The following is a 27428-nucleotide window of genomic DNA, read 5'->3' on the forward strand; positions in this document are numbered from 1 at the left end:
GGTGGCAGTCTGACGAAGTTGCTTCGGAAGACGGCGTTAGCCGCGGAGCTCAGCTCAGAGCCAAATGAGATGAATGGGAGGGAGATGATGACGACTCCCCACCCGCCTTTAACTGTCAATCCCCACAAACACAGTCTCTCGAATTTGCATAAGCACACCCCTTCACCTACAATTTTAACTTAGTTACAAAGTGATCAAAACTCTCGTTTATATCCCGTCCTCTCATTAAACTTGTATCCCGCATTACCTGTGGGCATGTGAAACGCCAGCGGTAGCCTGTCTATGAACTTAATTTAAAGTTTAGGTTTACACCGTGCTTTCTTTTCGAGGTAGCAGCAGTCATGAATATGGTAGTATATGTCACTCGCTCGCTTCTTATTGTTTCGCTGCCTTCTCAATTATATAATGCATGTTTTCTTAAGCGCTTTTGGAGGTCTTCCTGGTTTTCTACGCACTGCGCTGACAGTCAGTTCACATGATTACGTGAGAGGCGTGATGATGTCACACGAAACTCCGCCCCCCCACGTCATTCCAGCTCAACTCCATTACAGTTAATGGAGAAAAATACCTTCCAGTTATGACCATTAGGCGTAGAATTTCGAAATGAAACCTGCCCAACTTTTGTAAGTAAGCTGTAAGGAATGAGCCTGCCAAATTTCAGCCTTCTACCTACACGGGAAGTTGGAGAATTAGTGATGAGTCAGTGAGTGAGGGCTTTGCCTTTTATTAGTATAGATTTAACGTGTATTTGGACGTTTTTAAACCCACCCTTTACTCTATTAATAACAGGGACAACTGTTAAGCAATATGAAATCGGTAGATAAGTTTAAAGTTACTGTATAGCGAAGTACACATAGCTATATATGACGTGACGATGGTGATGAATATGCTGTGCAGTAAACTTTAAAATGACTTTTACTTTACTGCGCAGCCGATGACTGTATTTTACGTCTCTTCAGGCGGCTCAGCACCAGCCTTGGAAGAAGGAGCACGTCTGGGAGCCATTGCAGGAGGTGAAAATTGAAGCGAAGTTCAACACAAAGAAACCACAAAAAAATCACAAACAGTACAGTGTGAAGTAAACCGCTCGGCGAGAAAGCTTGAAGCGGAATGGCCGCGACAGACAGACAAGGGGAGATGCTGTGGGATCTGGGCATCAGTCAAAGCACCAATCACGGGCCCGATTAGAAAGCGGGAAGCTGTGATTTGTCGTCTCCCTCCCATGTACCAATCACAGCCCGTGTTACAACGCACTTAGTCACCGAACTTGTTTTGTTGTTCTTAGACTAGGAAATACTGCTACTCTATTTAAAAACCCGCGAAGTCGTGAATCCGCGAAAAGTGAACCGCGAAGTAGCGAGGGATTACTGTACTGAAGGATTTGGAAATTGTAGAGGGAGAAGAGCTGCTGAGTTTAAATAAGTTGAAATCAAACAAATCACCAGGACCGGATAATATTTATCCTCAAGTTCTTAAGGAGGCTGGTGAGTACAGATATAAACCCTTAACGCAGCAGTTCTCCAACTTTTGTATTTCGCGCCCCCTCTTTTCTACCTGGAATAATTCTGCACTCCCTGCATAATATAAGATAGATGAGAATAACCCATGATACAACTAATAAAGGTATGATACTCGTGCGGTGTCGCGGTATCCTATCATTTTTACTTCCATAAGATTTGCATGCGTTCGGCTAACTTCGATGAAATATTTGCAATTTCTTTTTTTGTAAAGTGCTTTAATAACTGTTAAAATGCCTTGTGTGGTTTTTGGTAGTAATTCTAATCTCAAAAACAAAGAATACATTATTTATTCTTATTTCATTATTTTTTTATGTAAAGAAATGATTAAATATGTTTTCATTTTTAAAAATCTAAACGAGGACACCGATGAAGTCAATCTGCGCGAGACAAACGTATTTTCGTCCGACAAATATTATACCGCTGAAAATAACCCAATATGCTGTAAATGATTTAACTCAATTTGACAATATTGGCTACGCTGCCAATGTGGTGCAGTCGCGCCGCATTATCACCTGATCTACTGTTCGCGACAGATACCGATACATCTTGAACTTTCTGGATTGAAAATACTATATACATGCAAATTTAAATTTGAAATAAAAATGTAAAAAATTAATTTTGATGTCTTGTTCATTTATTCGACGCCCCCCTTGTACAGCTTCAGCGCCCCCACAGGAGGGCACGCCCCACAGTTTGAGAACCGCTGCCTTAACGCATATTTTGAGGAAGTCACTGCACACTGGTGAGATTCCAAAGGACTGGAAAATGGCAAATATTATCCCATTATACAAAATGGGTGACAGAGGAGATCCAAGCAACTACAGGCCAGTAAGCTTAAAATGTCCATAACAGGAAAATTAATAGAAGGAATTATTAAGGAAAATATTGAGCAGCACATGGCAAGGACAGGAGTTATTAGGAACGGTCAGCATGGGTTCAGAAGAAGGAGGTCGTGTTTCACTAACATGCTGGAATTCAATGAGGAGGCAACAAAAGGATCAAAGTGGAGCAGATGAGATTACTTATCTTGGCTTTCAGAAAGCATTTGATAAGGTGCCACATGAGAGGGTGGGCATCAAACTAAAAGAAGAGTGCGTGTCAATGGATGGAGAATTGGCTCAGACATGAGAAGCTGAGGGTGATGGTGTGAGGAACCTCATCAGAATTGGGTGAAGTTAAGAGTGGTGACCAGCAGGGGTCAGTGCAGCGGCCACTGCTATTGTTAATATCTATAAATGATTTAGATTTAGGAATATGAAGAACAAGCTGGTTAAGTTTGCAGATGATACCAAGATAGGTGGACTAGCAGATCATTGAGAATCCATTGAATCATCACAGACAGACTTGGACAGCAGACAGGCTTAGGTAGATTTGTGCCAGGTGAAATTTAATGTCAGTAAATGTAAAGAATTACACATCGGAAGTAAAAATGTGAGGTTTGAATACACAATGGGAGGTCAGAAAACTGAGAGTCCACCTTATGAGAAAGAAATAGGAGTCGTAGTGGACTCTAATCTATCGACTTTCAGACAGTGTTCAGAAGCCATTAAGAAGGCTAACAGAGTGTCAGGTTATATAGCGCCTTGACGTGTGGAGTACAAGTCACAGGAGGTTCTGCTCAGTCTTTATAACACACTGGTGAGGCCTCATCTGGAGTATTGTGGGCAGTTTGGGTCTCCAGGCTACAAAAAGGACACAGCAGCACTAGAAATGGTCCAGAGAAGAGCGACTAGGCTGATTCAGGGCTACAGGGGATGAGTTATGAGGAACGATTAAAAGAGCTGAGCCTTTACAGGAGATGAAGAGGAAACCAAATTGAAATGTTTAACATTATGAAGGGAATTAGTCCAGTGGATCGAGACATGAAGATCACAGGGACACAGTTGAAAACGTGTTAACGGTAAATTTCACACAAACATTAGGAAGTTTCCTTCACACAGAGAACCACAGACACATGGAATAAGCGACCAGGTAGTGTGGTCGACAGGTAGGACTTCAAGGACTTTCAAAACTCAACTTGATGTGTTTTTAGCAGAATGAAGTGGATAGCGAGCTTTGTTGGGCTCAATGGCTTGCTCTCGTCTCTATGGTTCTAATGTTCAAAATCTGACCAACAAAAAAATTGTGCAGCACTGAAGGTTCCCAAGAGAAAAAAGTGGCCTCCATCATTCTTAAGTGGAAGAAGCTTAGAACAACCACAACTCTTCCTCGTGTCAGACAAACCAAGCAATTGGGTAAGAAGGGCTATTCCGTCCCGAACGCCATATTAGCGAGCCTTCTCTCACAAGATCCAGACCGTACAGGGTGTGTGTCGTCCCATTGGTTGTAGTGAACTTGGACAGATAAGCTATCTCAGAAGAAAGTCAAGGCTGAGACTCTGTATACTTAATGTACGTTTCTGGCAAGAAGTCATACAAAGTATTAGGACGTGAAAACCATTGACAACTTAAATTTCCTTAACCTAAATACAATATGGCAGAAGGTAAAGCAATGACTGGCGAGTAGCAAAAAGGGAGCTAGGGACATACCAATATGACTTAAATTAAATAGGATGGGTTGATAGGAATGTACCATCCATCATCCAACCTACCTTATCCAAACTAAAGGGTCATGGGGTTCTGCCAGAGCCAATCCCAGCCAACACAGGGCTCAAGGCAGGAAACAAACTCCGGGCAGGGTGCCAGCCCACCGCAGGGCACACACACCCACACACACACTAGGTACAATTTAGGATCGCCAATGCACCTAACCTGCATGTCTTTGGACTGTGGGAGGAAACCCACGCAGACACGGGGAGAACACGCAAACTCCACACAGGGAGGACCCGGGAAGTGAACCCAAGTCTCCTTACTGCGAGGCAGCAGTTCTACCACTGTGCCACCGTGCTGCCCCAAGTAAAATATCATAGATAAAAAAATAAAGAGCAGAAGTCTAGCGATAAGTAAAGAGACTTTCCTTAACTATGACAAAGGCACATACCTATGCTGATTGATTTTAATTATCCAAAAGCTCTTTTATAATAGCAGTAAGGTGACGTCACAGGCCATGCCCACATGACCACAAACAGGCTTTGTTACCATAAACAATGTAGACGTCTCCATGAAAACTGCGAGGCAGCAGCGCTACTCACTGCGCCACCGTGCCACCCCAGGAATGTACCAAACAGTCTAATAACAATATTAACTTAGGCTGCTGTAGCAGCAGAAGGACCTGGTGACCATGAGAGAGGTGACCACGAACCTGATGGTCACTCTGGCAGAGCTCCAGATAATCTCTGTGGAGATGGAGGAATCTTCCAGAAGAACATCCATCATTTCAACACTGAGCACAGTGGCCAGACAACATGTGAAGTTCTGTTCTGGAGTTTGCCAAAATACACCTAATGGACTGGCAGACTAAAAAATAAAAAAGAAGATTTCTCAACAACATGGAACTCTTTGTCCTCAATTCTAAAAATCGCATCCAGAGGAAATCCGAACAATACATTCCAACAGTGAAGCATGGTTGTGGCATCAGGGACTGGGAGTTTAGTCAGGGTTGAGGGAAAGCTGAACTGAGCTAAGTCCACAGATATCCATCCATCCATTATCCAACCCGCTACATCCTAACTACAGGGTCATGGGAGCCAATCCCAGCCAACACAGGGCACAAGGCAGGAAACAAACCCCAGTCAGGGCACCAGCCCACTGCTGGACACACACACACACATACTAGGGACAATTTAGGATCACCAATGCACCTAACCTGCAAGTCTTTGGATTGTGGGAGGAAACTGAAGCAGACACGGGGAGAACATGCAAACTCCACGCAGGAAGGACCCGGGAAGCGAACCCAGGTCTCCTAACTGCGAGGCAGCAGCGCTACCCGCTGCACCACCGTGCAGCAAGTCCACAGATATCCTTAACAAAAACCTTCTCAGACCATACTGGGCAACTGATGGCGCTGGGTATTCCCTTTCCAAAAGGATAAACCACGAACAACACAGGAGTCACTTGGGAACAACTTATGGAATGTCTTTGAGTGGCCCAGTCAGAGCCTGAACCTGAAACCAATCAGACATCTCAGAAGACACCTGAAAATGGCTGTCCATCCAACCGGAAAGAGCTGGAGGGGATCTAAAAAGAAGAATGGCACAAAAATCACCAAATCCAGCTGTTGTGTCAATTCCAAGTGGGAATTGCTGCCAAAGGGGCTGAGTAAAGGGTCTGAATACTTGTGTCAGCATGACATTTCACTTTCATTTTTTATTTTAGTTTTAACTAGCAAAATACCCACGCTTCGCAGCGGAGAAGTAGTGTGTTAAAGAAGCAATGAAAAAGAAAAGGAAACATTTTGAAAATAACGTAACATGATTGTCAATGTAATTGTTTTGTCACTGTTGTGAGTGATGAGTGTTGTTGTCATATATATATATATATATTTACACACACATACATAAACATATATATATATATACATATCTATACATATACACATATATATATATACATATATATATCTACATATATACACACACAGCTATTTCGTATCAGTGCAATACGCTGCTTGTTAAAACGGATAACTCCCGCTCTTACGTGCAAGTCTGCGTGGATATTATGAACTATCGTATTTGTTCAAGTTCTATTTAAATTTTAAATAGAAGGAATTTTTATTTAGTCAACAGAAATATCTTTGGTAGGAATGGTAAAAACAGACAGGAATATTATTCGTGAATAAATCAACTCAAACCTTAAACAACTTATAATATTTTGCTCTCCATAAAAATTTATCCTGTCTAAATTATACAAGTTAGAAATAAAGTAAACGTTAAAAGAACAAACATTCACATTTCTTTACTCTTATGTAATTTTATATAAAAATAAACTTAGATTTTAAATATCCCAAAAGATTTTGCTCTCCATAAAAATATATCCTGTCAAAATGATACAAATTCAAATATGAACATGCTGCATAACAAAACCTAGAAATATAAATAAAATGTGTTCCTTTCAGCAATAACAAATCAAATCATTCAGTTGTCTTTGCTCATATGTCATTTTAGAGCTGGACGCCTGGCATCTTTTTTTGGCCACAAGTTCGTTTCTGTTTGCTGTGAGGTTCTGTGTTGTGGAGATTCTCAGGATGGATTGCAGGTGCTCATCCTGTGTGCTGTTTTGTTAGTCTTTATCACTGAGAAGAGCTTCTCACACAGATATGTGCTACCAAACATGCACAAGGTTCGAGCCGCATGTAGACGGACTTTTTTTGTTCTTCAAAGTCACCAAAGCGCCGTGCAAACTCAGTGCGCTCAGTTTATCAGCAAAGTGCGATTTGGGAACACCGTAGTGACGACTTGGTTTAACATTACTTGGCAACAGGGAAAGTGAGGCAAGGTGCACTGGTGCATTTGTGTCTCCCATAAAAGCAGCTTCACTTGAAATCACTTTGTGATTGTGCACGGGTTAAAACGTCCGCTGAAGTGTCAGATTCTTATTTAATTATGCTGCTTTCTGTATCTTCTGCATTGCATTCAGGTTAACCTGATGTTTTGTCTCATAGTGCCGTCTTAGATTAAATTCTGTAATTACAGCCACATTAGCTCCACAAATGAGACACACGGGTTCAGTAAACATATACTCAGCCTCCCATCGGTTTTTAAAGGCTCTATTTTCAGAATCAACTTTTCTCTTCAGCATCGTGTGAGCTAGCTTCGCAATAACTTGATTAACTCGGTAAGTGTTCGGCAAGGCAGCTGAAGCACTGCATTATGGGATCTGTAGTTTATTGTGTTACCAGCGCTTCATATACCCGGGCTTTAATAACAATAATACAGTATATAAAATGATGTCGCTGGGTCGGATATAATTACACGCCGGGCGGATGTGGCCCGCGGCCCTTGAGTTTGACACATATGGACTAAATACAACTTGAAAAGATATATTTTTTCAAATGTGATCGCGCAATTCAGATAGAGTTGACGCGCACTACAGCCTGCATGCCTCAATAAGTCATCCTTCCTCGCTCTTACTTTTTACTGTTCATCTAATGAATACACTGAGTATGGCTTTACCAAAACAATCATTGATGGCTAATAAAGTATCCATTATTCGAGTATGTAGATCGGGTTATATATATACATATATATATATATATATATATATATATATATATATACACATATATATATATATATATATATATATATATATATATATATATATATATATATATATATATATATATACACGCGTATCGCAGCGAGAAGTAGTGTGTTAAAAAGCTATGAAAAGAAAAGGGAACATTTTAAAAATAACGTAACATGACTGTCAATATACAGTATTTGTTTTGTGAGTGTTACTGAGTGTTGCTGTCATCAAGGATTTGATTATCATTATTTCTTTCAATCAGGTTCGTATTTGTAGGATGTGTTGTGTTCAAGTTACATTCCGTGTTTGTCAATCGCTGTAAAGATGACAGGTTTCATTCATCGATTCGTTTCTTACTGCATCAATAAACAGCTCGCCTTCTTCTTTATCTGAGACCTGACACACTGCATGCACGGTTTTTTACACTGTCTTCCTTTAGCGGACATTGACTTTTTCCACCGTGTGCTTTGTTTCCGCAGTAGCTGCATTTATGAATATGCTTATCAGATGCTTCATATTTTTTGCTGCCTTTTCAATTGTGTAATTGGTTTTGTTCAGCCTTTGGAACTGTTGCTTTTATCTGTGCACTGCGCCAGTTCACGTGAGCCACTCGGTGTACATGCATCGAAGGTTCCCAGCTGTGCTGGTGCCATCTCGTGCTATGTCCATAGCTTTATTTAATGTTACCTTAGTCCTGGCACTTAAAACTTTCTCTCGCAGTTTCGCTGAGTTTGTACCAAACACCACCCTGACCATCTCATCTTCCTCTGCATAAGCACAGTCCTTCACCCGTGAATATTTAGTGGCAGTTTGCTATTGGATTGCCGCGGACGGACGGCCTTATATGGGCAGGCACTAAATTACAAACGCCAGCGGCAGCGTGTCTATGAACTTAATTTAAAGTGTAGGTTTACATCGTGCTTCGTTTCTGAAGTAGCAGAAGTCATGAATATGGTTGTATATGTCACTCGCTCGCTTCTTATTGTTTCGCTGCCTTCTCAATTATATAATGCATGTTTTCTTCAGCGCTTTTTTGAGGTCTTCCTGGTTTTCTATGTACTGCGTGATTACGTGGGAGGCGTGATGATGTCACACGAAACTCCGCCCCCACGGCGTTGAAGCTCATCTCCATTACAGTAAATGGAGAAAAACTGCTTCCAGTTATGACCATTACGCGTAGAATTTCGATATAAAACCTGCCCAACTTTTGTAAGGAAGCTGTAAGGAATGAACCTGCCAAATTTCAGCCTTCCACCCACACGGGAAGTTGGAGAATTAGTGATGAGTCAGTGAGTGAGTCAGTGAGTGAGTGAGTGAGTGAGTGAGTGAGTGAGTGAGTGAGGGTGTTGCCTTTTATTAGTATAGATAAATCTGGAAAAATTACTAAAACCGTTTTTGCTGGGAAATTGAGTGTTGCTTGATGAGGAAAAGGTCAGTTCAAACATTTTTCCTCCAACAGAGGAAAAAATGTGAAAATATTGAAAGGGACTAAAGACTCACTAAATCAGCACCGCGCGTTTAAAGTGTAAAGAATCCAAACAGCAAAGTCTTAGACCATCCCACCCACAAAAAGGTGAAAAAGTTACAAACACCACAATGACTACAAGCAAGAACAGTGGGGCTCCACCTAGGAGGCCTCACCCTAGACAGCCCAGCGTTAACATTTCAAAAGACAGGCTCTGGCCTACACAGGCCTAAAAAACAGGGCTGAGGCTTTTCAAGTCTACATATCATATAATATCTGAACAAGCGAGGGGAAGACCAGGACGGTACAAAGCACATGTAATATTAGTGTTACATTATAGATAATAACAGTAATGGTTTAATGGTTTACGGACCCCTTTCCCCCCTTTAGGACGGAGTCTCTTTGAATATTACGACAGAGTTGGGGGGAAGCGCCTCAAACAAGTTTGGTAAATGATTCTCACAGGAAAGCCAGGCTGCCTAACTGCCAAGCTTTACCTTAACATATGGTTTGGGCTGCAGGTGTGAAGATGTTCTATCTCCCCATTGGTCTGAAGTGTGGCTGTTTGGAATTGTCTAGTATCAGAAGCCTTTAAGTACCATAATGTCTTATTGGCTCTAGGGGTTGGACAGAAAACCTATAAATTTGCTCACTTCCTCACTCTCCCTCTCTTAACAAACTGATAAAGACCATCTCACACCATGAACTGAAAAGAACAACGCAATGAGGAGCACAGCTTGGCAGCCATATTGAGACAAGCATACGGCCTGTTCTGAAGAAGGCTGACCTCAAATGAGGCCTTAACTTAGAGACATTTTAAGTAACCAACAAGTCTGTGTGCCACCTGAAACTACACATCAGCATTTATCAGGCTGTATGGTTGCCAGTATTCAAACATACTTTGCATATTGTTATTATTTATGAATATTATCAATAATGCATTGTTTAAAGTGTAACTTAATGCCTGCTTGTCTTTTACTACATCTAATTGCCTGAGGTTATAGATGTAGGAGGGAAATTGGGGAGAAGTTATATACTAACATACCTTATAAACAGTGGTAAGTATGTGGGATTTGAGGCATTCTGACAAAGGCTACATATTAATAACACAAAAGGGGAAAGAAGAGTAAAATATTACACTACCAAGACAGAACAGAAGCACAAAAATAAAAAATAATAATTTTGCCAGAAGATAAAAACAAAAAGTGAACAAGCCAACAACACAAACCAAAACCGCTTACTTAATCATAGCCGGGGTCAAACTCATGGTATCCACACACATCAAGAACCAGAAAATCCAAAACCAGGAATTCTGAAGCTGCTTCTCCATTTCGAGTGCTGGGGGGGCGTCGCCCAGCTACATACTGTGTCTGGTGGCCCCGCCTCCGTTGGTTCAACATACACAAGATACTCGAGATTGAAGACTCACCCTGAGCTGCACAGCAACAGTCACTGGACCACAACGCTCCAGTCGCTGAAGGAAGGAGGACGCACCTTTCTTTTTCAGTAGCTATCAACAAAAAAACAAAAAGTCATTAGTATAGCCATCATCTCGATTTGCCTCTCCTGTTCTGAAAATCTTCATCTTGGCACCTGGGTTACACAAAAAAATGAAAAGGATGAAAAAATTAAAGTCCTGCAGAGTGGACTTATCAAAAAGGTACACAATATTGTAAATCAAAAGCAAATAAGCAGAAAATAAATAAATCAGATAAATGCTTGTAGGAGATCATCTGCTCAGGCAGACAGAAATGAATGGCACTATAAAAGATTACAGGTAAATACACAGAAGGATATGAAAGGCACTATATGATAGATAGATAGATAGATAGATAGATAGATAGATAGATAGATAGATAGATAGATAGATAGATAGATAGATAGATAGATAGATAGATAGATAGATAGATAGATAGATAGATAGATAGAGAGAAATGAAAGGTACTATATAATAGATAGATAGATAGATAGATAGATAGATAGATAGATAGATAGATAAAAATGAAAGGCACTATATAAGAGATAGATAAATAGAAAGAAAGAAAGAAAGAAAGAAAGAAAGAAAGAAAGAAAGAAAGAAAGAAAGAAAGAAAGAAAGAAAGAAAGAAAGAAAGATAACCATATCAGAGGCACATAGAAAGTAACAGTACAGTATCTTTTGTTATATTCAAATTTTCCAACAGTTTGGCTTAATCACAAATGAATTTTCACTCGTTGTTCAACAATGGAACCCCCCACCTCCTTCACTCTTCTATTTAACACTTTATAATGAGCAAATTTGAAGTTTATTCTTAAGGCAACATTCACTTTGACAATGAAGATCCCTGCCTCTGGCAGACAGATCAATAGATCAATTTGGTTTTCTGAAATTATTTATAACGTGGGGTTTATGCAAGAAGGAGAGCGCCTTGTCGTGTTACATGCCGATAAGTGGACCGTTTGCATTGATTGTTGTGAACTAGAGAGTTCTTAAGCACACAACGTGCCAACATTACTCAAATGCCCACAAGAGGGGGAAAAACTGCAAAACCCCAGGTAGAAACAGAAAAGGCAACATAGAATCTTTATAAATAAATATGAATGCATTTATTAATTTATTTACTTTTGCTACTTCACCCTTGGGACATACACAATTCTATTAGTTCTATTTGTGTAAAGCGTCATTACGTCTCCTGTTTTTAGGTATGACCCTCAGACAGGATGGATCTTCTGGAGCGGTTTGTGTTGGTCTTTCAAGCGACTGTCCTGCCAGACCAACTGAAGGTGACTGCTGCATGTATTGGGTGTCCACCATTAACTGAGACAACTTCCAGTTTGTTTTCCATCATCCTCCAGCACACAACTATCAGGTCTTCCCTATAATACTGGTTGCAGGTTTAGTAACCTACTGAAAGTTTTTTTTTTTAATTGTGATTTGTCAGACCACCAAACCAGGAAATGGAGCTAAACGTGTGGACGGACTGGACCACATTACAGTTAAAGGAGAGCAGGAGGCCACAGTTCACCTCGAATGGTCCCAGAATTTATGGAGGAAAAAATGAGTGCAGAAAATGTTAGTTTTCAAATGGCTTCATGGCAATTGTTATCTTGCAGTCGGGTCTACCTTCAAGGAACCGAAGCAGCCGGTTCTCAGAGAAGTTGTTTTACAAAGACAGGCTCAAAGAAACACGAGGATGAAGAGTAGGAGCAGGAGCAGGCCTCGGGAAGTGCTACAAGTCATCGCAGGCCAAGTGTCGGCAGCTAGAGTTGGCTCGATGCGTCCCGCCTTTGGGGGTTTTCTCTGAAGTTCATTTCTCAAGTGATTTCTGACAGAACTCACCCCATGAGCTCCAGTAACAGTGAAGATTGGAACACCTTCCTGTTCTCCCTTAGGCTCCTTCAGCTTTGGTAGATGAAAAGAAGAAACTCTTAAATAAATAAATGAATGTCCCTGAGTTACCTCACGTAGCTGAGGCAAAAAAAAAGTGAGAATTGTTACCCTGTAAATAAGAAATAGTGGAATGGAAGTGTGATTGTGACTGACCATCAGGGCTGCTGGAAACTTTCCCAGGGGGCCGTGGTGTCTGGAGGGCCACAAACTGTGAGACAGAGAAACCGAGTAAGCAAATGAAAGAGAGAGAGAGAGAGAGACATGATGTGAGTGGCCCACACTGCACCTGTTCAGTCACATGACCCCTCGAACGATTGGACCACTCAGATTGTCACACTGACTGGCAGCCTGAACAAAAGCGGACTACTTGAGAAGGAGTTCACCAAATGCAAAAGTTCATGGCGTCTTTTGTAATTAAGGTGAATAGACAAAAACAGGCTATTTTTAATTTCTGGTGCAGTCATTCCAGCAGCTCTGTGTATGACTTTATCTTTTTACCTTGTCTTTCTCAATTTTTCTCTATTTCACTGATCACTTCTACCACTTTCTTTTATGTGGAATTGCTCCCTGGACACTTTTTATTATTTTATTACTTGACATGGATTTTTTCACGCAGAGAATCGCCTATTCAAGTAGTCAACTTAAAGCACTGAGAAGAAATGCTCATGCCGGTGTGGTTCCCTATTTACCTGACGAGGTAAGAAGACGATATCGGGGCAGCTGAGCCGGCGCAAAGATAAAAGATAAGATAAAAGCCAAGCAGCTTGCGAGAAAATGGCGTTATAAACCGTCGGTGCCTTCTGTGATCCTTGGAAATGCGAACTCACTACCAAATAAGATCGATGAACTGGCTGTGCTGGTAAAACATGTCAGAGAATGCAGCTTGCCTGGAACAGGGAAGAGTCCCGGGGCTTTGGAAAACATCTTGTATCACCCGAGTCCCAAAGGTATCACGTCCTAGTGAGCTGAATGACTTCCGGCCTGTGGCTCTGACGTCACATGTGATGAAGACCATGGAGTGGCGGCTGCTTCACCACCTGAGGCCACAGGTCTGCTACGCCCTCGACCCTCTGCATACCAGGAGAAGGTGGGAGTGGAGGATGCCATCATCAATATGCTACACCGATCTCTCTCCCACATGGACAGAGGCAGTGGTGCTGTAAGAATTGTGTTTCTGGACTTCTCTAGCACCTTCAACACCATCCAACCTCTGTTCCTTAGAGACAAGCTGACTGAGATGGGTGTAGACTCACACCTGGTGGCATGGATCATGGACTATCTTACAGACAGACCTCAGTATGTGCGTCTCGGTAACTGCAGATCTGACATTGTGGTTGGCAACACAGGAGCGCCGCAAGGGACTGTACTTGCTCCGGTCCTGTTGAGCCAACATACATCAGACTTCCAATACGACTTGGAGTCCTGCCACGTGCAAAAGTTCACTGATGACACTGCTATCGTGGGCTGTATCAGGAGTGGGCAGGAGGAGGAGTATAGGAACCTAATCAAGGACTTTGTTAAATGGTGCGACTCAAACCACCTACAACTGAACACCAGCAGAACCAAGGAGCTGGTGGTGGATTTTAGGAGGACCAGGCCTCTCATGGACCCCGTGATCATCAGAGGTGACTGTGCAGAGGGTACAGACCTATAAATACCTGGGAGTGCAGCTGGATGATAAATTGGACTGGACTGCCAATACTGATGCTCTGTGCAAGAAAGGTCAGAGCCGACTATACTTCATTAGAAGGCTGGTGTCCTTCAATATCTGCAATAAGATGCTGCAGGTGTTCTACCAGACGGTTGTGGCGAGCGCCCTCTCCTACGCGGTGGTGTGCTGGGGAGGCAGCATAAAGAAGAAGGACACCTCACACCTGGACAAACTTGTTAAGAAGGCAGGGTCTATTGAAGGAATAAAGCTGGACAGTTTAACATCTGTGGCAGAGCGACAGCCATTAAGCAAACTCCTGTCAATCATGAAGAATCCACTGAACAGGATCATCGCCAGACAGAGGAGCAGCTTCAGCGACAGACTGCTGTCACTGTCCTGCTCCAATGACAGACTGAGGGGATCGTTCCTCCCTAACGCTATGCGACTCTTCAATCCCACACGGGGGAGTAAATGATAATATTATACAAAGTTATTGTCTGTTTTTATGTGCATTTTTATTACTCTTTAATTTAATATTGTTTTTTGAATCAGTATACTGCTGCTGGATTATCTATCTATCTATCTATCTATCTATCAATGAAGTAAACAAACCAGTTCTAACTAGTGACGGTGAAAGGAAATTGTAGAGATTTGACTTTGCAGTGAAACTTGGGAAAAAAATTACCAAAAACAAATTGTGTCTCACCACTTGTGAAATTCATGCCATTGGCGTGTTTTCATAAAGTAACCCAGCCACAAGGGATGCACAATCCAGTGTGTTTCATCATTCAGGTCCCAAGCCCCGATAAACGGGGAGGGTTACGTCAGGAAGGGAATTTTACAATATCAATATGCGGACAATAATACAGATTTTCATACTGGATCGGTCAAGACCCGGGTTAACAATGGCCGCCACCAGTACTGATAACCAACAGGGTGCTGGTGGAAATTGGGCTACTGTTGGCCAAAGAAGGAGAAGAAGAGGGTGGAGATGTGTCCGGAGGAAAGAGGAGAGGAAGAAGGTAAAGAGAGTGGAAGTGACGGTAGGAACTTTGAATGTTGGCAGTATGACTGGTAAGAGGAGAGAGTTAGCCGATATAATGGAGAGAAGGAAGGTTGACATATTGTGTGTGAAGAGACTAAATGGAGGGGGAGTAAGGCCAGGTGGATTGGAGGGGGATTCAAATTGTTCTATCATGGTGTGGATGGGAGAAGAAATGGGATAGGCGTTATTCTGAAGGAACAGTATGTCACAAGGTGAAAAGAGTGTCAGACAGAGTGATGATTATGAAGCTGGAAATTGGAGGTGTGATGATGAATGTTGTTAGTGCATATGCACTGTAAGTTGGGTTTGCAATGAATGAGAAAGAAGATTTCTGGAGTTAGATAGATGAAGTGATGGGAAGAGAGTGGTGATTGGAGCAGATTTCAATGGACATGGTGAAGGGAACAGAGGAAATGAGGAAGTGATGGATAGGTATGGCGTCAAGGAGAGGAATGAAGAAGGTCAGACGATAGTGGATTTTGTGAAAAGGATGGACATGGCCATGGTGCATATGTATTTTAAGAAGGGTGTGGAACACAGGGTGACGTACAAGAGTGGAGGAAGATGCACACAGGTAGATTACATCTTATGGAGAAGTGTCAATCTGAAGGAGATTTAAGACTGCAAAGTAGTGGCAGGGGAAAGTACAGCATAGGATGGTGGTCTGTAGGATGATGTTGGACATCAAAGAGAGGAAGAGAGTGAGGGCAGAGCCAAGAATCAAATGGTGGAAGTTGAAAAAGGAAGACTGCAAGGTTGACTTAAGGGAGGAGGTGAGATAAGCACTGGGTGGCAGTGAAGAATTACCAGACAACTGGGAAACTACAGCAGATGTAGTAAGGGTGACAACAAGAAGGGTGCTTGGTGTGACATCTGGAAAGAGGAAGGAGGAAAAGGAAACCTGGTGGTGGAATGAGGAAATACAGGAGAGTATAGAGAGGAAGAGGATGGCAAAGAAGAAGTGGGATAGTCAGAGAGATGTAGAAATTAGACAAGAGTACAAGGAGATAAGGCGAAAAGTGAAGAGCAGGGTGACAAAGGCTAAAGAAAAGGCGTATGGTGAGTTGTATGAGAGGTTGGACACTAAGGAGGGAGAAAAGGACTGGTGGGCTAGACAGAGGGGCAGAGGTGGGAAAGATGTGGAGCAGGTTAGGGTGATAAAGGACAAAGAGGGAAACATACTCACAAGTGAGGAGAGTGTGTTGAGAAGATGGAAAGAGTACTTTGAGAGGCTGATGAATGAAGAGAATGAGAGAGAGAAGAGGTTGGATGATGTGGAGATAGTGAATCAGGAAGTGCAACGGATTAGCAAGGAGGAAGTAAGGACAGCTATGAAGAGGATAAAAAATGGAAAGACAGTTGGTCCAGATGACATACCTGTAGAAGCATGGAGGTGTTTAGGAGAGATGGCAGTGGAGTTTAATGGAATCATGGAAAGTGAGAGGATGCCCAAGGAGTGGAGAAGAAGTGTACTGGTGGGCTGATATTTAAGAATAAGGGGGATGTGTAGGACTGCACTAACTACAGGGGGATATAATTGATGAGTCACAGCATGAAGTTATGGGAAAGAGTAGTGGGAAGCTCGGTTAAGAAGGGAGGTGATGATTAGAGAGCAGCAGGATGGTTTAATGCCAGTAAAGAGCACCACAGATGTGATGTTTGCTCTGAGGATGTTGATGGAGAAATATAGAGAAGGCCATGAGGATTTGCATTGTGTCTTTGTGGACCTGGAGAAAGTATATGACAGGGTGAGGAGAGAGGAGCTGTGGTATTGTATGAGGAAGTCGGGAGTGGCAGATAAGTATGTAAGAGTTGTACAGGATATGTACGAGGGAAGAGTGACAGTGGTAAGGTCTGTGATAGGAGGTGGGATTACATCAGGGATCGGCTCTGAGCCCTTTCTTATTTGCAATGGCGATGGACAGGTTGACAGATGAGATTACACAGGAGTCCCCTTGGACTGTGATGTTTGCGATGACATTATGATCTGTAGAGATAGTAGAGAGCAGGTTGAGGAGACCCTGGAGAGGTGGAGATCTGCTCTAGAGAGGAGAGGAATGAAGGTCAGTAGGACAACCAAGACAGAATACATGTGTGTGAATGAAAGGGAGGTCAGTGGAAAGGTGAGGATGCAGGGAGTAGAGTAGGACAAGGTGGATGAGTTTAAATACTTGGGATCAACAGTACAGAGTAACGGGGATTGTGGAAAAGGGGTGAAAAAGAGAGTGCTGGCAGGATGGAATGGGTGGAGAAGAGTGTCAGGAGTGATTTGTGACAGACGGTTATCAGCAAGAGTAAAATGGAAGGTCTACAGGACGGTATATGGTTTGGAGATGGTAGCACATATCAAAAAACAGGAGACAGAGCAAGAGGTGACAGAGTTAAAGATGCTAAGATTTGCAATGTGTGTGACGAGGGTGGGTAGTATATTAGAGGGTCAGCTCAGGTTGGACGGTTGGGAGAAAAAGTCAGAGAGGCGAGATTGCGTTGGTTTGGACATGTGCAGAGGAGAGATGCTGGGTATACTGAGAGAAGGGTGATAAGGATACTGTAGATCTGCCAGGCAAGAGGAAAAGAGGAAGGGCTAAGAGAAGATCTATGGATGTGGTGAAACAGGATATCGAGGTGGCAGGTGTAACAGAGCAAGATGCAGATGACAGGAAGATATGGAAAAAGATGATCTGCTGTGGCAACCCCTAACAGGAGTAGCCAGAAGAAGAAGAAGAAGAAGAAGAAGAAGAAGAAGGAGAAGGAGGAGGAGGAGGAGGAGGAGGTGTGTTTTCATTAAGTATTCAGACAACCTTCACTTACTTCACGTTTCACCCTTACCCTAAAATCATGTGAATATCATGAAAGATGTCTAGAATGGACAGGGCATCATTATTGGACTCAAGCAATCCAGGGATCAAGTTCTACAAGGGAATGTGGACAACCCTAACATTTTGAACTAGGATTATAATAGACTTTCTTCCCACTGGTACTGGTGTTTCCCCAACACCATCCCTTCTACACCAACAACTCCTACCACATCAGCTGGAATGGCCTCTAACCATCAGTATGGACTGTCTGTAACTGAAGACCAATGAGGAGACAACTGAGGTAGATACACACAGGGAAAGCCAAAGGACCAGATGGAGTCGGTCCTTGAATTCTTAAGGCCTGTGTTGACCACCATTGTGGTGTCCTCTGTCATCTGTTTAGTCGGCCCCTAAGGCTCCAGAATGTACCAGTGTTGTGAAAAACATCCTACATTGTTCCTGTTCCAAAGAAGACAGGCACCTCTTCACCTAATGACTTCAGACCAGTGGCCTTTACGTCTTACATCAGGAAGACCTTTGAGAGGCTTCTCGTGGTCTGGATGAGTCCTCTTGTGGTAGACCACCTGGACCCACTGCAGTTTGTCTATCGAACAAAGACTGGAGTGGAGGATATAATTGTTTATCTGCTTCACAAGGTTGGACAAAGCTGTCCGCACTGTGAGGATTCTGTTGTTTTGATTTCTCCAGTGCCTTCAATACCATCCATCCATCTTTGTTAAGAGGTAAACTCAGAGATATGCAGGTGGATGAGCCTGTGGTGTCCAAGATGATGGACTATCTGCCTGGCAGAACCACAGTTTGTGAGACTCAAGGACTGTGTGAGCAACACTGGAGCACCATGAGGAACAGGCCTGTCTCCTTCAATTATCCCTCTGTATACCTATAAATACACCAGCAGGTCAGGTTACTTGAAGATGTTCTCAGATGATTCTGCACTTATGGGGTAGGGTATTGATAAGGGGGGTGAGACAGAGGAGTTTTGATGCTCGATCGTGCTGACTCTCTGGTTTTTGACCTTTTTTTCCAGTTGACGATTCTCCCGGTTATTTTTCATTTATTCTCCTCTGAGTCAATACGTATAGGGGGCGATTTTGCAGAAGGAAATTTAACCAATTATCACTCTCCATAACTAAAAATTTTACCACAGAAGAAGTGCCAGACACAGATAAGAGGAGAGATGGAGAAAATATCTGAAAAAATGCAAAAAAGGGGTGGAGCTAAAAACGAAGGAGAAAACAATTGAAATCACTTCATCGTGGAAAAAAAAAACGAGCGATTTACAAAAACAGCAGGGTGGGAGCGTACAAGCTGTTTAGCTCAGCGGTGTCGTTACTAGGACGACTTACAATAGAGGACATCAGAAGGCTGAAATTAATAGAAAATGTAAACGACTGCTAATTGGTGCACAGAAGCATAGTGTCAACTTAACAATTGTTAAAAGTGAAGACCCCCCTCCCCAAAAAATGATACCTTAGTGAGGTCCGTGTATTTCTTTGGTTCTTTGGCTATTGAGGCTGATGTCATTCTCTGGACTAACAGCGCAGCTTTGGCTCCTTGGAGTTTAAGGCGATTGTAGGGAGGAATGAGGGAACCAGTTTGGGTCAGTTTAGACTGGAACAGCTGGTGGATGATTACATTTTCACTGGCTGTGGAGGAAAGAAGAAATATGACTTTAACTCTTTGAGAGCTGAACATATTTTCCAAACAAACACAGTTTTTCCTGAAAAGCACACAAAGCAATGGCTTCACACATAAGTCAACATCAAAACATCTGTTGCTGGATGCTGTGGCTGCCAGTTTGCTGTCTCTTGTGGCTTGAGACACTCGGGGCAGCCCGGCAGCTGGCAGGCTGTCTTCACGTGGCAGGTGGTTGGGGTGGCAGTGGTGGCCATGGTCGCAGTGCAGTGCAACTGGTTTGTGCCTCCTGTCATCGTAAGTGATGGTCCTCCAAGGAAAACTTTGCCGTCAGCTACACAAGCGCATCCAGCGCCACAATCAGCTTGTGCTGGTACCTCATTTGCGTTTTCAATCTCGATCTCCACATCACCTACATCAAAATCGGAGTCCGACATGTCAGATTCCATTTCAGGAGTAATATGCAAAACGCTGCCCATGGAGTATTTTGCCTTGGCATTTCCATCGATCTCTCATCAGATGTCGATGCCATTTCTGAAGCTGTTTGCTCTTCACTACTCACACGAGCGCAACGAAACTTGGTCAAACCAACAAGATTACCTTTCCTTCTAGCAAAGTGAGTAAAACTAAAATGTAATGGCAAGTTTTGTCACCGTTTACAGTTAATCATCACTCTCAACCCCTTCTGTTGACAAAAGTCAACATCCGCCTTGAAAGAGTTAAGAACAACCGCAGACGCAGGTCAGATATAGTAAAGCAAATAATTCTGAAGAGATGCTGTTAATATGTGGTTCATTATCCAGCCCTGGTGTTGATGCCATCAGACGTCCAAATCCAAAACAGATGGTATTCTTTTTGTTCCTGTGGAAGAATAATTTTAGGGTAACATAGCAGTCATCTTAAAAGAAATAGCATAAAGGGTTAATGTCGGAAATGAGATCAAGTGAACAACAAAACGTACACTGAAATATAAGAACTGGTTTAGGAAAAATACTGAGATGGTCAAGTAAATAAAGAATGTACCAGAAGAAAGGTTGATGTAATATACAAGTGTACTGATGGATGACTAAGATGACTATAAACGAGAATAGACAATTGTTATATGCACAGAAATGTCAAGGGTGGTGGCGCAACTCAAAGGTATAAGAACCACCAGAATATAATATAACAGACTTTTATTTTATATAAATCATTTGGGTGAAAACAACGGAACCCGAGAGAGGGTGTGTAATATCGTTATTTTTTGTAATTGTTTCCTCGAGATAACGGACTAATTGTATCGAGATCTCGAGAAAAAGATCTTTGTTTTCTCAAGATAATGGAATAATTTTACAGAGATCTCGATAAAAGAAAAGATCTTGTTTTCTCGAAATTATGAAATAATTGTATCGAACATTTAACGCTTAGCTTATCGAGGCCCTGCCCTTTTTGAAATGGCAGAAGAGCAGAACTGTGTTGATCAGTGCGTCACATTTTTGTTCAATCAGGGGCTGACGCAGGCTGAAATATGTTGATACCATCCATCCATCCATTATCCAACCCGCTATATCCTAACTACAGGGTCACGGGGGTCTGCTGGAGCCAATCCAAGCCAACACAGGGCACAAGGCAGGAAACAAACCCCGGGCAGGGCGCCAGCTCACCTCTGGGCGCACACTCACACACACCAGGCACACACAAGGGACAATTTAGAATCGCCAATGCACCTAAGCTGCATGTCTTTGGACTGTGGGAGGAAACTGGAGCACCCGGAGGAAACCCACGCTTAACACTTTATTTTAAATAGCTGAAATACCAAGCGTTTTCCGGGTGGGAAATAAAGTGTTTTTTTTTAATTGTTTGAGAAAAACATAAATAAAAAAAAACACAACTTTAAAAATAAAAATAAATTAACAAACAATGAAGACTCACTAACGTGCTTGTCTTGCGGTCTTGTATGTATGTTATCATCCAGTTGATGCTCAGAACCGGCCAACTCTATTTAATTTCAAAAGCAAGAGGCGTGCAATGGTGCGCAGACATAAAGAATTCTGGCAATCACCTACAGTTTGCCCTCTGGTGGTTGTTCAGAGTGTCAACTGGATGATAACACGCATACAAGAGTGCAAGATCATCCCCCACCCTACCCAGTTTGAGGTGGGTTAGTGTTGATTTCACCCTACAGTATCGTTAGTCGTACATGGGACATGTGTACCAAGTTTCATGAAAATCGCTCCAGCTGTTCGGAAGTGATGCTGGAACATACATACATACATAGACTTTTTATATATATATATATATATATATATATATATATATATATATATATATATATATATATATATATATATATATACAGTGCATCCGAAAGATTTTTCAGATTTTTATTTTTAATAAATTTGCAAAACCTCAAGTAAACTTTTTCACATTGGCATTGTGGGGTGTTGTGTGTAGAATTCTGAGGAGAAAAATGAATTTAATCCATTTTGGAATAAGGCTGAAACATAACAAAATGTGGAAAAAGTGATGCGCTGTGAATATCTATCTATCTATCTAGATAGATAGATAGATAGATAGATAGATAGATAGATAGATAGATAGATAGATAGATAGATAGATAGATAGATAGATAGATATCAATCAAAGTTGAATTCAATTGTTCTTTTGTTCGCTAGCTAAGCGGAGTTAAGGTACACACCCCGAGTAAGTGAGGAAGCCCCCCAATCCCTTGGGCTGCTGCATGTCTCTGGGATTCACACAAATAAATCGATTATACATAACGAAATGAGAGAAATCGCAAAATCAACCGGAATGTTCAAGCAAATTATAGTAAAAAAAATCCCGATCTAAATCTGTTAATTAGTTCTCTCATGAAAAGTGGACAGGCATACAGACAGACAGACATTGGATTTTATATATTATATATTAGTAAACCTTCACAATAACATGCAGATAAAAGCTCAACAGCATTCTCAGCGTTTCTGGAGCTTAGTAGAGCCAGATAACTAGAAGAATCTTCACCAAGCAGCTCTGGAAATGTCTGCTTTGTTTGGGTCTCCATACCTCTGTGAGTCTGACATGAATGTCATGAAATCAAAGTTCAGAACACGACTGACAGACAAACATTTAAATGACTCCATTAGAGTGAACCTCAGTGGCTCCACTCCACCATACACCTGCCTCTCTTGTTGACTCCATGCAGTGCCAGTCATCTGACTAACTAAAAAACAACTAGACCTGTGAATACAGTGACACAGTGACATGTGACAAAATGACAAATGAATAAGTCCTATCTGTGGATTTGGAATTGCATTGTTTTGTTTTGACAGCATTCGTGTTTTAATTCAATAGTGTGAGATACACTAGAAAATGCATACAGACGTACAAAATGCACTTGCAGGTGAACTCAATATTTTTTGTGATATTTTAATGCAAAATATGAGTTGTGGACACCGACATTTTGTAAATGTTCAAGCAAAATAAGCTTATTCAGTTTGTTTGGATTGAAATAAGCTATGAGAATAAACGTTAGAAAACATGAGGAGCTCTCGGCCATTTTCATTTTGTAATAGTAGCTCTCAAGGGAAAAAAGGTTGGAGACCCCTACTCTAAGGCATTTTACCGAGGAGTAATTAAAAGAAACCATGAACAGCTTTTCTCCTGCCTGATTAATGATTTGTCCTTTTAGAGGATCTTTCTTTCTTTAATAAGATGTTCAATTTTGACCACATTCCTTCAAAATCTACCAATATAACTACAAATAATCTGGGAACATTGACTCCATATACAGTATCTCACAAAGGTGAGTACACCCCTCACATTTTTGTAAATATTTTATTCTATCTTTTCTTGGGATAACACTGAAGATATGACACTTTGATCCAATGTCAAGTAGTCCGTGTACAGCTTGTATCACAGTGTAAATTTGCTGTCCCCTCAAAATAACTCAACACACAGCCATTAATGTTTTAAAACTCAACACACTGCCATTAATGTCTTAACCACTGGCAACAAAAGTGAGTACACCCCTAAGTGAAAAATGTCCAAATTGTGCCCAAAGTGTCAATATTTTGTGTGCCCACCATTATTTTCCAGCACTGCCTTAACTCTCTTGCTCATGGAGTTCACACGAGCTTCACAGGTTGCCACTGGAATCCTCTGCCACTCCTCCATGATGACACAGAGCTGGTGGATGTTAGAGACCTTGTGCTCCTCCACCTTTCGTTTGAGGATGTCCCCCCACAGATGCTCAATAGGGTTTAGGTCTGGAGACATGCTTGGCCAGTCCAGCACCTTTACCCTCAGCTTCTTTAGCAAGGCAGTGGTCGTCTAGGAGGTGTGTTTGGGGTCCTTATCATGTTGGCATACTGCCCTGCAGCCCAGGGAGGGGATCACGCTCTGCTTCAGTATGTCACAGTACATGTTGGCATTCATGGTTCCCTCAATGAACTGTAGGTCCCCAGTGCTGGCAGCACTCATGCAGCCCCAAGCCATGACACTCTTACCACCATGCTTGACTGTAGGACGAGACACACTTGTCTTTGTACTCCTCACCTGGTTACTGCCACATACGCTTCACACCATCTGAACCAAATAAGTTGATCTTGGTCTCATCAGACCACAGGACGTGGTTCCAGTAATCCATGCCCTTAGTCTGCTTGTCTTCAGCAAACTGTTTGCAGGCATTCTTGTGCATCATCTTTAGAAGAGGCTTCCTTCTGGGACGACAGCCATTCAGACCAATTTGATGAAGTGTGCGGCGGGCATATGGTGTGAGCACTGCCAGGCTGACCCCCCACCCCTTCAACCTCTGCAACAATGCTGGCGGCACTCACACTTCTTTTTTCAAAAGGCAACCTCTGGATATGACGCTGAGCACGGGCACCATGGCAAGGCCTGTTCTGAGTGGAACCTGTCCTGTTAAACCTGTCACTGTATGGTCATGGCCGCCATGCTGCAGCTCAGTTTCAGGGTGTTGGCAATTTTCTTATAGCCTCGGCCATCTTTATGTAGAGTAGCAAATCTTTTTTTCGGATCCTCAGAGAGTTCTTTGCCATGAGGTGCCATGTTGAACTTCCAGTGACCAGAATGAGAGAGAGAGTGTGAGAGCGAGAACAGCAAATTTAACACACCTGAGACCTTGTAACACTAACGAGTCACATGACACCGGAGAGGGAACATGGCTAACTGGGCACAATTTGGACACTTGCCACTTTTGTACAGCATCTAGTACAGTATAAGGTGAATTTTAAGATTGTATTATTTGGTTGGATGATGTGGTGATAGTAAACCAGGAAATGCAACGGATTAGCAAGGAGGAAGTAAGGACATTGATGAAGACGATGAAGAATGGAAAGGCCGTGACATACCTGTAGAAGCATGGAGGTGTTTAGGAGAGATGGCAGTGGAGTTTTTAACCAGATTGTTTAATGGAATCTTAGAAAGTGAGAGGATGGCTGAGGAGTGGAGAAGAAGTGTACTGGTGGGCCGATATTTAAGAATAAGGGGGATGTACAGGACTGTAGTAACTACAGGGGGATAAAACTGATGAGCCACAGCATGAAGTTATGGGACAGAGTAGTGGAAGCTCGGTTAAGAAGTGAGGTGATGATTAGTGAGCAGCAGGATGGTTTCATGCCAAGAAAGACCACCAGAGATGGAATGTTTGCTCTGAGGATGTTGATGGAGAAGTTTAGAGAAGGCCATGAGGAGTTGCATTGTGTCTTTGTGGACCTGGAGGAAGCATATGACAGGGTGACTAAGAGGAGCTGTGGTACTGTATGAGGAAGTCGGGAGTGGCAGAGAAGTACGTAAGAGTTGTACAGGATATGTACGAGGGAAGTGTGACCGTGGTGAGGTCTGCAGTAGGAGTGATGGAGGTGGGATCACATCAGGGATCGGCTCTGAGTCCTTTCTTATTTGCAATGGTGATGGACAGGTTGACAGATGAGATTAGATAGGAGTCCGCGTGGACTGTGATGTTTGCTGATGACATTGTGATCTGTACACATAGTAGGGAGCAGGTTGAGGAGACCCTGGAGAGGTGAAGATCTGCTCTAGAGAGGAGAGAAAATGATGGTCAGTAGGACCACCAAGACAGAATACATGTGTGTGAATTAGAGGAAGGTCAGTGGAAATGTGAGGATGAAGGGAGTAGAGTTGGTGAAGGTGGATGAGTTTAAGTACTTGGGATCAACAGTACAGAGTAATGGGGAGTGTGGAAGAGAAGTGAAGAAGAGAGTGCAGGCAGGGTGGAGTGGATGGAGAAGAATGTCAGGAGTGATTTGTGACAGACGGGTATCAGCAAGAGTGAAAGGGAAGGTCTACAGGACCGTAGTGAGACCAGCTATGTTATATGGGTTGGAGACGGTGGCACTGACCAGAAAGCAGGAGACAGAGCTGGAGGTGGCAGAGTTAAAGATGCTAAGATTTGCATTGGGTGTGACGAGGATGGACAGGATTACAAATGAGGACATTAGAAGGTCAGCTCTGGTTGGACGGTTGGGAGACAAAGTCAGAGAGGCGAGTTTGCGTTGGTTTGGACATGTGCAGAGGAGAGATGAGGGGTATAGTGAGAGAAGGGTGCTAAGGATAGAGCTGTGAGGCAGGAGGAACAGAGGAAGGCCTAAGAGAAGGTTTATGGATGTGGTGAGGGAGGACATGCAGATGATGGGTGTAGTGGAGCAAGATGGAGAGGACAGAAAGATATGGAAGAAGATGATCTGCTGTGATAACCCCCAACAGGTGCAGCTGAAAGAAGAAGATGAATTGTTTGCGCATAAGGCACTGCATGGATCTGCTCTTTCACATATTTCTGAGTTTCTTACTCCATATCTACCCTCCAAGGCTCTCAGGTCCTCAGATCACTTATTATTATGCATTCCACGGACACGTTGGAAGGTAACGGGTGACTGTGCTTTCTCAGCAGTGGTCCTGAGGCTTTAGAACTCTCTGCCTTATAAAATCAGATCTTCTCCCTCAATTTATATAGAGTTTTAAATCTAACACTGAAAACACTTTTATTCACTGGCTTTTGGTACAGTGAGGGCTTATTCTTAAAATGTGTCTAGACTTATGTACACACGCTGTACAGTAGGTAGCTTCTGAGTTATTAACTTGTTTGTACTTATATTATTTAATTTTGTTTTAGCTTCTGTGAACTGCATTTTTACTGCACTTTGGTCAACTTCTATATTAGTTAAAGTTGCTATATAAAATAAGGCTGACTTGATTTGACTTGGTCTCCATCGATGTTTTTAAAATTAAGAGCTGGAGGAGTTATGATATGCAGTGGATGAAGCTGGCAACACTGCACGTGGACGTGTTTTGATTTCTCCAGTGCCTTCAACACCATCCAGCCATCCCTGTTAAGGGGTCAACTCAGAGATATGCAGGAGGATGAGCCTGAGGGGTCCTGGATGATGGACCAGCTGTCAGGGCAGGCAGCAGTTTGTGAGGGTCAAGGACTGTGTGAGCAACACTGGAGCACCACAAGAAACAGGCCTGTCTCGTCTACTCTTCGCTCTTTACCCCTCTGACTACAAATATAACAGCAGGACACGCCACTTGCAGAAATTCTCAGATGACGGCAGTCTCCAGGACTCTGACTGTTTTCCGGCATGCCTCCGACTCTTTTTCCGTAACTGCTCATACTTCTACAATTAATCACTGGACAGATGTTGTTGCTTTCCATTTATGTCAATTAGTGTCTACTTTGTTTTTTATGTATTTGAACAAAAATGTGATAGTGCTGGGTTTAGCAAGTGGCACAGGGTGAGCCAAAAAGAAGTAGCACATTTCAAACGTTTATCCTACCAAA

At 42.5% G+C, this 27428-nt stretch overlaps 1 protein-coding gene across 2 annotated transcripts in view; it reads right to left on the reverse strand.

Annotated features, from left to right (window-relative positions):
* Positions 1 to 27428, reverse strand: part of myo16 (myosin XVI) — a 743507-nt gene that overhangs the window by 147700 nt on the left and 568379 nt on the right. For both annotated transcript variants that reach the window (XM_039745919.1, XM_039745918.1), the window contains exons 25-26: positions 19466 to 19641; positions 10540 to 10620 (exon numbers count right to left, since the gene is read on the reverse strand). In XM_039745919.1, coding sequence (XP_039601853.1) covers positions 10540 to 10620; positions 19466 to 19641 — 257 coding nt within the window. The remainder of the gene's footprint in view (positions 1 to 10539; positions 10621 to 19465; positions 19642 to 27428) is intronic.

This window comes from Polypterus senegalus, chromosome 2 (genome assembly GCF_016835505.1).
Source record: "Polypterus senegalus isolate Bchr_013 chromosome 2, ASM1683550v1, whole genome shotgun sequence".
Taxonomy (NCBI): Eukaryota; Metazoa; Chordata; class Cladistia; order Polypteriformes; family Polypteridae; genus Polypterus; species Polypterus senegalus.